The 15000-nt window shown below is 35.6% G+C and overlaps 2 protein-coding genes across 2 annotated transcripts in view; one reads left to right on the top strand and one right to left on the bottom strand.

Moving 5' to 3' along the window:
• The window catches only part of LOC133630338 (zinc finger protein ZIC 4-like), an 8994-nt gene extending 5061 nt beyond the window's left edge, over positions 1 to 3933 (bottom strand). Inside the window, exon 1 of the mRNA XM_062021900.1 lies at positions 2966 to 3933. Coding sequence (XP_061877884.1) covers positions 2966 to 3917 — 952 coding nt within the window. The 5' untranslated portion in view covers positions 3918 to 3933. The remainder of the gene's footprint in view (positions 1 to 2965) is intronic.
• A 3925-nt stretch (positions 3934 to 7858) lies between these two features.
• zic1 (zic family member 1 (odd-paired homolog, Drosophila)) lies at positions 7859 to 13368 on the top strand. Its single transcript, XM_062020586.1, has 3 exons — positions 7859 to 9130; positions 12237 to 12400; positions 12513 to 13368. Exons 1-3 carry the CDS (start codon positions 8143 to 8145, stop codon positions 12720 to 12722), a joined length of 1362 nt encoding a protein of 453 aa, XP_061876570.1. The 5' UTR covers positions 7859 to 8142; the 3' UTR covers positions 12723 to 13368.
• The last annotated feature ends 1632 nt before the right edge of the window (positions 13369 to 15000 follow it).

Genomic DNA, 15000 nt, shown 5'->3' with positions numbered 1-15000 from the left:
ATAAGTGATATTCTATTGAAAGTATGCGTTAAATGTTGATTTTTTTTTTTTTTTTTAGTGTCACCTGCGGTATGTTGCCATGACAATAAAGTTTATAAAAGTTTTGGGACGATTTAAAAAAAAAAAGAAAATCAGCAAATATGAATAATAATTTAAATGGAATATTTATTTGTTAAATGTTGATTATTTAGTGTCACCTTATGCACGTGACTCGCGTGTTGCCATGACAATAAAGTTTTTAAAAGTTTTGGGATGATTTATATATAAATATAAATAAATATATATAAATATATATATATTATATTTTCTTATTTTTATTATTTTTATTTTTATTTTTTTTTCTTAGCAAATATTAATAGTAATTAAGTTATGTTCTATTGAAATTATGTGTTAAATGTTTATTATTTAGTGTCACCTGCAGTATGTTGCCATGACAATAAAGTCTTGGGACGATTTTTGTATTTTTTTTTTTTTTAGAAAATATGAATAATAAATGAGTGATATTCTGCTGAAATGATGTGCTAAATGTGCACTATTTAGTGTCACATTATGCACGTGACTCGCGTGTTGCCATGACAATAAAGTTTTTAGAAGTTTTGGGACGATTTATACATATATATATATATATATCTATATATATATATATATATATATATATATATATATATATATATATATATATACATAATATTTTCTTATTTTTATTATTATTATTATTATTTTTTTTTTTAGCAAATATTAATAGTAATTAAGTTATGTTCTATTGAAATTATGTGTTAAATGTTTACTATTTAGTGTTACCTGCAGTATGTTGCCATGACAATAAAGTCTTGGGATGATTTTTGTATTTTTTTTTTTTTTTAGAAAATATGAATAATAAATGAGTGATATTCTGCAGAAATTATGTGCTGTGAATGTGAAGTGACGTGACTCGCGTGTTGCCATGACAATAAAGTTTTTTTTTTTAAGTTAAAAAAAAAAAATTCAGCAAATATATGAATAATAAATAAGTGATATTCTATTGAAATTGTGTGTTAAATGTTGATTATTTAGTGTCACCTGCGGTATGTTGCCATGACAATAAAGTTTTTAAAAGTTTTGGGACGATTTTTATATATATTTTTTTAGCAAATATATGTATAATAAATGAGTGATATTCTGCTGAAATGATGTGCTAAATGTGCATTATTTAGTGTCACATTATGCACGTGACTCGCGTGTTGCCATGACAATATTTTTTTTTTTTTAAGTTTAAAAAAAAAAAATCTCCAGCAAACATGAATAAACAAATAAGTGATATTCTATTAAAAAATGTGTGTTTTAAATGTTGATTATTTAGTGTCACCTGCAGTATGTTGCCATGACAATAAAGTTTTTAAAAGTTTTGGGACGATTTATATATATATATTTTTTTTATTCTATTTTTTTTTTTTTTTTTTTTTTTTTAGCAAATATGAATACTCGCTTGTTGCCATGACAATAAAAAAAAAATTTAAGTTAAAAAAAAAATTCTGCAAATATATGAATAATAAATAAGTGATATTCTATTGAAAGTGTGTGTTAAATGTTGATTATTTAGTGTCACCTGCGGTATGTTGCCATGACAATAACGTTTTTAAAAGTTTTGGGATGATTTATATATATATATATATATATATATATATATATATATATATATATATATATATATATATATATATATATATATATATATATATATATATATATATATATATATATATATATATATATATTTTAGCAAATATGAATACCCGCTTGTTGCCATGACAATAAAAAAAAATGTAAGTTTAAAAAAAAAAATTCTGCAAATATATGAATAATAAATTAGTGATATTCTATTCAAATTATGTGTTAAATGTTGATTATTTAGTGTCACCTGCGGTATGTTGCCATGACAATAAAGTTTTTAAAAAGTTTCGGGACGATTTTTACATTTTTTTTTTTTTTTTTAAGTTAAAAAAAATAAAAAACATTATTTCAGCAAATATATGAACAATAAATAAGTGAATATCAAACGTCGATTATTCAGTCACCTGCAGCATGTTGCCATGACAATAAAGTTTTTTAAAAGTGAACATATTCCCCCCCCCCCTGCAAATATGACTAATAAATAAGTGATGTTCTACTGAACACGTGACTCGTGTGTTGCCATGACAACGTTTTTTTTTTTTTTAAGTTTTGGGAACGTTTACATTTTTGATCTACCTTTGCATATACATATATATATATATATATATATATATATATATATATATATATATATATATATATATATATATATATATATATATATATATATATATATATATATATATATATATATATAAATGTGTGCGTATGTGTGTATATATGTATGTGTGCGTATGTATGTATATATATATGTATATATATATATATATATATATATATATATATATATATATATATATATATATATATATGTGTGCGTATGTGTGTATATATGTATGTGTGCGTATGTATGTATATATATATATATATATATATATATATGTGTGCGTATGTATGTATATATATATATATATATATATATATGTGTGCGTATGTATGTATATATGTATGTATATATATATATATATATATATATATATATATATATATATATATATATATATATATATATATATATATATATATATATATATATATATATATATATATATATATATATATATATATATATATATATATACATATATATATAAATATGAGAGGGGGGCGTGCAAGTGTAAAATCCACAAACATGTGTTTACCGTATTGTGCGTGCGCATGACCGACACCTTTAGTCGATGTAAACAACAACAAAAGGTCAAAACGTCAAACGCACGATCGAGCCGCCATGCCCCCCCCACCCCCCACCCCCACCCCCCCCTCCCGCTCTGCCCCCCCTCCCGGCACGATGAACATGTTGCAGATTATTACTGACCGGTGTGCGTCCTTTTGTGGATTTTCAGGTTTTCCGAGCGCGCGAAGACTTTCCCGCAGCCGGGGAAGGGACAGGGGAAGGGTTTCTCCCCGGTGTGGACGCGGATGTGGTTGACCAGCTTGTACTTGGCCTTGAAGGGCTTGCCCTCCCGGGGACAGTCCTCCCACCGGCAGACGTGGTCGGCGTGCTCCGGTCCGCCCACGTGCTCCACGGTGACGTGCGTGACCAGCTCGTGCATGGTCCCGTAGGTCTTGGAGCAGAGCCGGCCGCCGCCGCCGCCGCCGGTCCACTTGCAGATGAGCTCCCGCTTGATGGGCTGCCGCATGTACCGGAAGAAGGCGCCGGTGGCGGCGGTGGTCTGCGCGCCCAGGTTGAGGTTGAGTCCCGCGTAGTTGTGCAGCGCCGGCGCGGAGAAGGGGTCCGCCGGCGCGTACGCGTCCGCCGGTAGTCCCAGGCGTATTTGCGCGTCCGGCGCCGGGTCGTGGTGGAAGTCCGTGTGGTGGTAGTGCGCGGGCGTGTATCCACCCGTCGCCGACACGAACACGCCGTGGCCGAGTTGGGCTGGGTGGCTCCGGGGGAAGGCGTCCCGACCCGCCGCCGCCGCCGCCAGAGCCTGCGTCATGGAGTAGGCGCCGAACGTCGGACTGTGGCCTGCCATGTGCTGCCGCCGCGGCTGAGGAGGAGCGTAATGGTGGGCTGGGCGGATTTTGAGGGCCGCCGAGTGCCCCATGTGTTCTGGCCCGAATGGACTCGGCCCCAGGCGGGGTTCCGCACTCATCTCCCCAGGGTGCGCGTCAGCCATTGAGCGCGGATGGCTGCCGAACCCCGGGACGCCTGTCACGCTCCGAGGGGCAGGGTGGTGATGATGGCGGCGGCGCGGAGCCCCCGCCGGCCACGCTAATCTCAGCGCCGCGTTCCCCCGCGCCGTCCATGGCGGCGCGTCCGCGCTCATTACGCGCGCGCGGCCCGACGACGACGACGACGACGACGACGGCGGCGGAGACGAATACGTTTTAATCGCGGCGCGCGCGCGCGCGCTCGGGATGGAAAAAAAAAAAAAAAAGTTGACAAAAGTTGCGGAAGCAGCGGGACGCAAACGCGCGGAGAATAGCGCGCGTCACGCCGGAGCTGCAGCCCGCCGAGTCGTCCCCCCCAGCCCCCTCCCCCCTCCCCCTACAATCAGGCCGGCCTCTAATTGGTCAGAACCGCCTGATTGACGTCACCGCTGACAGCTTCCAAACCGCAAGGAAAAACAATTTCTCGCTGACAGCGCGGGCGCCAGCGCGCATGCGCGGTGCCTTCAGGCAACCCGGGAGAACGGGGCAAGTTTGCCGCGAAACGGAAAGTTCATCCCTTTTTGACGAGATGTTCACACCAAGTCGCCTTGGCGGAGGTCACTCAACACAAATCTGATTTTATTGCAATAATAAATGCTATTTATCATTTATTTAATATCCAATGTTAATATCACTTGTGTCATTTCTGCATTGTTTCATTTTAAATGAAGCGCGTGACGTCATCAATTGTCTTGTTCCCCCCCCCCCCTTCCAATTATTAGCTGTCATATAATAAAAATGCCATAAGTCATGTTTAGTTTTAGCACCTGTTGAGCCGTGTGAGACGCGGGCCCGCGCTTTAAAACGGGCGAGTTGGCAAAGGACGGAAGTGCAAGTCGCAGCTTTAGTGGACCGTGCAGGAAGTGTGTTACATTTTTTAATGACTGACATCTCCAACTTCTGCACGGACTTTTTTTTTTTTTCCCCTCCGCAGGTTCCTGCCGCAAATCCCACTTGATAAATTCTACAAGCCACAAGGTTTTCACACACACTCACACACACACTCACACACACACACACACACACACACACACACACACACACACACACACACACACACACACACACACACACACACACACACACACACACTCACACACACACACACTTTCCAGGAGAAAGTGAAACGTTAGCTTTCCAACTTCCATAAACACGAAGGCTTTGAAATATGATGTATTAAATCACGTTTACTCGGCGGAGGAATGTCAACAAACAAACATCAGAAGCAGCGCTTAAAAAAATATTTATTTTTTTTCCACACTTTTGTATTTGTAGCTAACATTTTTATTTACATTGGTATTTTTTATGTGTGTGTCATTCGAACTTGCACGCTTATATTTTTGGGTTGGCATTCATTTGTAGACATGTTTTTATGTTAATATTTGAAGTCGTTTTTTGTGTATTTACTTAAAAAAACATGTTGTTTTTTTTATGTCAATTGGTGTTTACATTAACGTTCATATATTTTTTAAAAATTAATATAAATTCACACGAGCATATGTTTGAATGTAGGTTTATTTATATTGTTTTATTTCACATGTAAGGTACATATATATTTATATTTACATGTATGCTAACATTTCAAGTCATTTTTCTTTATTTTGAATTTGTATTTATTTATTTATTGTTTATTCAATTAAATTTGCAAATATGTATATATTTTTCTGTATTTTATTTCCTATTTAACTTACAGATGACATGTATGCTAACATTTCAAATCATTTTTATTTTTGTATTCATGTTTTTAAATTGATTATCTATTCAAATAGATTTGCAACTATTTTTTTAAACATTAAAATGCACCTTTATTTATATTTTTATTTCATATTTAACGTACAGATTACATTTATGCTGGTCATTTTAAGTGTTGTTAATGTATTATTTATTCAATTAAATTTGCAAAATGTGTATATTTTTATTTTATTTCAAAATGCAAATGTATTTATATTTTTTATTTCCTATTTAACGTACAGATGACATGTATGCCAACATTTCAAGTATTTTTTATTTATTTTGATTTTTTTTAAATTTATTTACATTCAATTAAATTTGCAAATATGTATATATATATATATATATATATATATATATATATATATATATATATATATATATATATATATATATATATATATATATATATATATATATATATATATATATATATATATATATGTACACTACCGTTCACTGGGGTCACATTGAAATGTCCTTATTTTTGAAGGAAAAGCACTGTACTTTTCAATGAAGATAACTTTAAACTAGTCTTAACTTTAAAGAAATACACTCTATACATTGCTAATGTGGTAAATGACTATTCTAGCTGCAAATGTCTGGTTTTTGGTGCGATATCTACATAGGTGTATAGAGGCCCATTTCCAGCAACTATCACTCCAGTGTTCTAGTGGTTCAATGTGTTTGCTCATTGGCTCAGAAGGCTAATTGATGATTAGAAAACCCTTGTGCAATCATGTTCACACATCTGAAAACAGTTTAGCTCGTTACAGAAGCTACAAAACTGACCTTCCTTTGAGCAGATTGAGTTTCTGGAGCATCACATTTGTGGGCTCAATTAAACGCTCAAAATGGCCAGAAAAAGAGAACTTTCATCTGAAACTCGACAGTCTATTCTTGTTCTTAGAAATGAAGGCTATTCCACAAAAGTGTTTGGGTGACCCCAAACTTTTGAACGGTAGTGTATATATATATATATATTTTTTTAAATGCACATTTATTTATATTTTTATTTCATATTTAACGTACATATTACATTTATGCTAGTCATTTCAAGTGTTTTTAATGTATTATTTATTCAATTAAATTAGCAAAATATGTATATTTTCATTTTATTTCAAAATGTACATTTAGTTATATTTTTTATTTGATTACACTTATGCTAACATTTCAAGTCATTTTTATTTATTTTGAATCTTTATTTATTTATTTACTTTTGCAAATATGTATATATATATATATATATATATATATATATATATATATATATATATATATATATATATATATATATATATATATATATATTTTTTTTTTAATGCACATTTATTTATATTTTTATTTCATATTTAGCGTACAGATTACATTTATGCTAGTCATTTCAAGTGTTTTTAATGTATTATTTATTCAATTAAATTAGCAAAATATGTATATTTTAATTTTATTTCAAAATGTACATTTATTTATATTTTTTATTTGATTACACTTATGCTAACATTTCAAGTCATTTTTATTTATTTTGAATCTTTATTTATTTATTTACTTTTGCAAATATGTATATATATATATATTTTTAAATGCACATTTATTTATATTTTTATTTCATATTTAACGTACAGATTACATTTATGCTAGTCATTTCAAGTGTTTTTAATGTATTATTTATCCAATTAAATTTGCAAAATATGTATATTTTATTTTATTTCAAAATGTACATTTATTTATATATTTTATTTGATTACTTTTATACTAACATTTCAAGTCATTTTTATTTATTTTGAATCTTTACTTATTTATTTACATTTGCAAATATGTATATATATATATGTATATATTTTTTTAAATGCACATGTATTTATATTTTGATTTCATATTTAACGTACATATTACATTTATGCAAACACTTCAAGTCATTTTAATTGTTTTAATTAAATTAGCAAAATATGCAAATATTATTTTTTGAAATGTACATTTAGCTTCCTTGCACATTTGGTAACACGTGATCAAAGCAGGTCTAATAATATTTATATATATATGTTGTTTTTTTTTTTAATATTTGCGCAAAGTGAAAGTGGTTTTCTGGATAGTGAAAGTAAAATCAAATATGTCGTCGCTACGTGGATTATTATTGAGGGGAGGTGGAGGGACGGGGGTTCTTTTTGGGAGTGTGTGAGGGGGGGGGGGGTGCGGATCAGCCAATGAGGGCGCGTCCCGGGCCCCCACGTGACTGCCCTCCCCCCCTCCCCTCCTCCCATTGATCAGGGCTGGACGGTGTTGTCTTTGCAATTCATTTATCTGCAGGAATGATTGCGACTATCAGTCTGCTGCTCGCCGTCTGACCGAGGAGGTGAAAGTCGCGCCACGGGGAGAGAGAAGAAAAAAAAAAAAAAAAGAAAAGAAAAAAAAAAAAAAAACACGCGTGGGTTGTTGTTGTGTTTCACGCGTGGGGCGTCCGACGCGCCGTAGAAAGTCAACAAGAAGGTTTGTCGGATTTTGTTTTTCTTTTTTTTTTTCGGAGGGCGACGACGACCGAGGGGAGGGGAGGGGAAGAAGACCCGTGTGTGCGCGACATCTTCCTGCGTGGGTTCACTCCTCGCTCGACACGCCATGCTCCTGGACGCAGGACCCCAGTACCCCGCCATCGGAGTCACCACCTTCGGCTCGGCCCGGCACCACTCGGCGGGCGAGGTGTCGGAGCGCGAGGTGGCGCTGGGCATCAACCCGTTCGCGGACGCCGGCATGGGCGCCTTCAAGATCAACCACGGCGCGCACGACGGCGGCCAGGCGGCCTTCTCCGCGCAGGCGCCCGGCTACGCGGCGGCGGCCGCCCTGGGCCACCACCACCACCACCACCACCACCACCCGGGCCACGTGGGCTCCTACTCCACCTTCAACTCCACGCGGGACTTTCTGTTCAGGAACCGCGGCTTCGGCGAGGCGGCGAGCGGCGCGCAGCACAGCCTCTTCGCGTCCGGGGGCTTCGCGTCCGGCCACTCGGAGTCGGCGGCGGCGGCTCACCTGCTCTTCCCGGGGCTCCACGACGCGCAGGCGGCGGCGGGCCACGCCTCCTCCAACGTGCACGTCAACGGCCAGATGCGCCTGGGCTTCACCGGGGACGTCTACGGCCGCGAGCAGTACGGCCACGTGAGCAGCCCGCGCTCCGACTACGCGCCCACGCAGCTCCACGGCTACGGCGCCATGAACATGAACATGGCCGCCGCCGCCGCGCACCACCACGGCGCCGGCGCCTTCTTCCGCTACATGCGGCAGCCCATCAAGCAGGAGCTCATCTGCAAGTGGGTCGAGCCCGAACAACTCGCCAGCCCCAAGAAGTCCTGCAACAAGACCTTCAGCACCATGCACGAGCTGGTCACGCACCTCACCGTGGAGCACGTGGGCGGCCCCGAGCAGACCAACCACATCTGCTTCTGGGAGGACTGCTCCCGGGAGGGCAAGCCCTTCAAGGCCAAGTACAAGCTGGTCAACCACATCCGCGTCCACACCGGGGAGAAACCCTTCCCCTGTCCCTTCCCCGGCTGCGGGAAAGTCTTCGCGCGCTCGGAAAACCTGAAAATCCACAAAAGGACGCACACCGGTAAGCGCGCGGGGAAGTGGATTTGCACACACACACACAAAAAAAAAGATTCATATACTTGAATAATAATAATAATAATAACATATTAATGATGCATGCACCTTGAAAAAAACCTCAATAAATGAAAATATGCATGAAAAGTACAAAAAAACATATACTTGAATAATGATCATATATATGCATGCTGCCTATAAAAGGGACGAATGCATGCACCTTTAAAAAAAAACGTCAATAAATGAAAATACGCATGGCCCTAAAATGAAAAAGTCAACAAAAAAACATAAATACGCCAAACAAAAAACATATATATGTTAGCATGCCCCTAAAATGAAAAGTAAACAAACAAAAAAAACGCCTCTAAAAAACCTTATGCCCTTATGCAAAATATGCATGATAAACAATGGTAAACAATAAACAAAAACGTATAAACATAAAAAAAAACATATGCATATACTTCAATAATAAAAGTCTGAGTCGAATTGTATATGTAAGTCCCTAAAAAGTCCAAAAAAAAAAAAAAGATGCATGACACTTAAAAATACTTGAATAAATAAAAGTATGCATGCCGCTAAAATGAAAAGTAAACAAAAACATACAAGCATAAAAATAACATATGCATGTACTTGAATAATAAAAGTCGAATTGCATATGCATGTCCCTAAAGACAAAACAAAACAAAAACATGCTTGATACTTAAAAAATGCGTGACTAAATAAAAGTATGCACGCCGCTAAAATGAAAAGTAAACAATAAACAAAAACATACAAGTATAAAAATAACATATGCATGTACTTGAATGATAAAAGTCGAAGTCGAATTGTATATGCATGTCCCTAAAAAGTAAAAAATAACAAAACATGCATGATACTTAAAAATACGTGAATAAATAAAAGTATGCATGCCGCTAAAATGAAAAGTAAACAAAAAACATACAAGTATAAAAATAACATATGCATGTACTTGAATAATAAAAGTCGAAGTCGAATTGTATATGTAAGTCCCTAAAAACTAAACTAAAAACACATGCATTATACTTTAAAGTGAACAAATAAAAGTATGCATGCCCCTAAAATGAAAAGTAAACAATAAACAAAAACATATATGCATTAAAAAAAAACATATGCATGTACTGGAATAATACAAGTCTAAGTCTAATTGTATATGCATGTCCCTAAAAACAAAATAAAAAAAATGCATTATACTTTAAAAATACGTAAACAAATAAAAGTATGCATGCCCTTAAAATGAAAAGTAAACAATAAACAAAAACATATATGCATTAAAAAAACATATGCATTTACTTGAATAATAAAAGTCCAAGTCTAATTGCATATGCATGTCCCTAAAAACAAACACAAAAAAAAGCTTGCATGGTACTTAAAAAATACGTAAACAAATACAAATATGCATGCCCCTAAAATTAAAAGTAAACAATAAACCAAAACATACATGCATAAAAAAAACATATGCATGTACTTGAATAATAAAAGCCCAAGTCTAATTGTATATGCATGTCCCTAAGGACAAAACAAAAAACATGCATGAAAAACGTGAATAAAAAAAAAATATACATGAAAAGTAAACAAAAAACAGAAATACGCTACTACAAAAAAGAAAACATAAACATGCATGCATAAAAATAACATATGCATATATTTGAATAATGTATATATATGCATGTCTAAAAAAACATGCATGCTAAATTAATAAAAGAATGCGTGCATGACAACATAAATACGCCTCTAAAAAGCAAAACAAAAACATGTATGCATAAAAAAAACCCACACATGCATAAACTTGAATTATATATGTCCCGAAAAAAACATGCATGCTGCTTTAAAAAAAACAAACACGCAAATGAATACAAAATATGCATGCCCCTAAAATGAAAAGTCAACTAAAAATATAAACATGCACTACCATGAGATTATGTAACGAAATTTCGTTCTTATCTGTGCTGTAAAGTTCAAATTTGAATGACATTAAAAATGACGTCTAAGTCTAAGTCTAAAAGAATGTCCCTGACAAAAAACTAAAACGAAAACAAAAACATGTGTGCATAAAAACAAAAACATGAGCATTAACTTGGATCATTTATATGTATGCATGTCCTTAAAATGTAAAGGAAACAAAACACATCAAATATGTCCCTAAAAATAAAGCAAAACAAAAACATATGCATATATTTGAATTATATATTTATATATATATATATATATATATATATATATGTACCTAAAAAACAACCAAAAACATGTATGCTACTTACAAAAACGTAAATAAATGCAAATTATGCTTGCCCTTAAAATTAAACAGAACAAAAACACATGCATATACTTAAAAAATAATAATAATAATAAAAAATAAAAAATAAATAGTGCATGCACTTGAGAATATAAATACATCTAAATACGCATGCGCCTAGAAAGAAAAGTAAACACAAAATGTGTGCATGCAATTAAGAAAAATACATAAACAATGTATGCATGCAATTAAGAAAAATGCATACAAATGTATGCATGCAATTAAGAAACATGCATAAAAATGTATGCATGCAATTAAGAAAAATAAATAAAAATGTATGCATGCAATTAAGAAAAATGCATACAAATGTATGCATGCAATTAAGAAACATGCATAAAAATGTATGCATGCAATTAAGAAAAATAAATAAAAATGCATGCATGCAATTAAGAAAAATAAATAAAAATGTATGCATGCAATTAAGAAAAATACATACAAATGAATGCATGCAATTAAGAAAAATGCATAAAAACGTATGCATGCAATTAAGAAAAATGCATAAAAACGTATGCATGCAATTAAGAAAAATGCATAAAAACGTATGCATGCAATTTAGAAAATTACATAAAAATGTATGCATGCAATTAAGAAAAATGCATAAAAACGTATGCATACAATTAAGAAAAATACATAAAAGCGTATGCATGCAATTAAGAAAAATGCATAAAAACGTATGCATGCAATTAAGAAAAATACATAAAAACGTATGCATGCAATTAATAAAAATACATACAAATATTCATGCTGCTAAAAAAACCAAAACGGAATTGTGTTGAACTCTTTTTGTTTTCCTGGCATTTAGGAGAAAAACCCTTCAAGTGCGAGTTCGACGGCTGTGATCGACGCTTCGCCAACAGCAGCGACCGGAAGAAACACATGCACGTGCACACGTCCGACAAGCCCTACCTGTGCAAAATGTGCGACAAGTCCTACACGCACCCCAGCTCTCTGCGCAAACACATGAAGGTAACATTAATAAATGCCATTTATTTTTTTTATTTATGCAAGGGACAAGCGGTATAAAATGGATTGGGATGCATGTTTGTTTTCATTTGTCCCGCACATGCACTCCTCGCAGGTCCACGAAGCCAGCAACCCCGCGTCCCAGCCGTCCCCCGCCGCCAGCTCGGGCTACGAGTCGTCCACGCCGCCCACCATCGTGTCTCCGTCCGGGGAGAACCAGAGCGGGAGCAGCAGCAGCTCCTCCATATCCCCGGCGGCCCCCGCGGTGCACCACACGGCCGGCCACGGCACCCTCTCGTCCAATTTCAATGAATGGTACGTGTAAAACAACAACAACAACAACAACAACAAGACTTTTTGGACTTTGCAAAGAATTAAACACACAAAAAAAGGACGAATGCATGGACCAAAAAAAAAAAAAAAAAAAAAAAAAAAAGAAGGAGCAGTTGTTATTTTTACTCCAAAAAAAAAGTTGAATTTCTGTGTACATACATCGCCCCAAAAACGGAGAGGAAATGTAATATTTTATTTTGTACATAGTCGCTAAAGTGCTCCCCTTGCTATAAAGAATGTTCTAGTTGTGTACCAAAATGTGAACAGGTCAGCTAACAATACTAGTATTCATGTTTTAATCACTGTTGTTATTTAAATGTCATGTCGACCAATCGTCTAATAGTGAAGCTGTTTATTCTGTACGTGGCAAATATACCAACATGTCGTCTGGGGGGGGGGGGGGAACTATTATTATTATTATGATTATTATTATTATTATTATTATTATTATGGAAGTAGCTCAATTTTTCCATATTTATCCGCATGTTTAGAAGTGGTCGGTATTTATGGAGAAATGCGCTCGTATATATATGTCCGAATTGAGTTGAATAAAAAAAAAAACATGTTTGGATACATTTCGTACAATATTAAAGGACTGAAAACGACATTAAAACAACAACAAAAGAGCATTTATTTATTTTATTCTTTTTTTCCCTTTTTTTTTCTTCTCCTGTTATTAATAATTTCAATTGTGTTGTCATAAGTTTAGCGGCAGTCAATAACGAGGAGCCCCCCCCCCCCTCCCTCCTTCTGTGTTTATCCAAATTAGCATCCACACTTTGCCCCGCAGTAACGCGCAAATTAAATCGATTAATCACGCCGGTTGTTCCTCGTGAATAAAGAAGTTTCGGGCCTTTACTTAATTGTTGCAAGAATCTCATTTTGTAATCTAATTTATTTCTTCCCGGCGACGTTTGTGGCATTGCGTGGATTCGTCACCCTCCCCGACGAATCCACGGTGCGTGAAAAGCATGAAAAATGAACGCCTACCCCCTACACACACTTTGCTTTTTTTTTTTTTTTTTTTTTTTTTTTTTTTTTTTTTTCCTTTCTATATTTCATTGTGATGCGCAGCTTGCTTAGCGGCCCATTAAGCAGCGAAGATCACTTCGTGATCACGTGATCCCCGCTCAGATAAAAGACTTATTTAAAAAAAAAAAAAAAAAAAAAAAAAAAAAATGCACGAAGAGAGAAAGAAAGAAAGGAGGAAGAAAAGAAAAAAAAGGAAGCCAGAGGAAATGTATTAAAATGTATTCATGTTTTCCCCCCCTCCCGTGGATTATTACGTCCGTGGATGTTACGCTGATAAAAAAAAAAAATGACGGCTCTATTTAAACATTCCACGTCGCGTGGACGCTCCAGTGGACACATTTCAAGGACAGTTGATTAGGCACCCCCGAAGTACAACGGAATAGAAATGAAAAAAAAAAAAAAAAAAAGAAAAAAAAAAAGAAATGGGCCTTTTGTGGAAAAATAAAAGCACGTGTTTGCAATGTTTTACGTGACGAGTAAAATATTTGATTCGTGGGCCGAATCGGAGACGAACCTTATGTAATCATTCTTGGGAAGAAGAAGAAAAAAAAGAGAAAAAAAAAGCTCCAAAATCCATCGGGTCGTTTGAAAAGATTCAAGATGCTTGACTATTCTTAATCGATTGTCAATTCAAGGGCAGAGACGCCAGGAATAAATCAGTAAAAATAAAACACTTCCGGTCTGGCAGTTCCCAACAGGAAGTTATTTATGATCGACATGTCAGTAAAAAGCGTTCGTCAGAAACACGCTGACCGCTGCTTTTAATCACCTGCTTCTCGGAAATATTACGTTGTAAATAATCGAATATAATACAACGAGAAATGTAGCGATTTAAAAAAAAAAAAAAAGTTTACTACGCTGCGTTTTATTTTTTTAATATTTAGAAAAAAAGTATGATGGGAATAGTTCTAGCTTGTAACCAATACGAAACATCAAGTCGCTGGAATACTCCAAAGTACTTCATTCTTGTGTACTTGGGTATTTTTATTTAGTGTTTTTTTTATTTATTTTTATTTTTTATTTTTGGCGAACTGCAAAGCCAAACAGGAAGTGGCGAGAATAAAAGCCCTCCCGCGGCTGCTTTTACGAGCGAGAGAAACATTTCTGGCAGCTGGCAACACATTCCACACCCGAGATACTTCTCCCACGACGACTCTTCTGCGCCTGCGCGGTCGGACACTTCATTAGGCACACCTCGACATTAAAAAAACCGCCGGTAAACGTCAACCTGACGGAAT

This window comes from Entelurus aequoreus, linkage group LG15 (assembly GCF_033978785.1).
Source record: "Entelurus aequoreus isolate RoL-2023_Sb linkage group LG15, RoL_Eaeq_v1.1, whole genome shotgun sequence".
Lineage (NCBI taxonomy): Eukaryota > Metazoa > Chordata > Actinopteri > Syngnathiformes > Syngnathidae > Entelurus > Entelurus aequoreus.
This window is presented reverse-complemented; position numbering and strand designations above follow the sequence as displayed.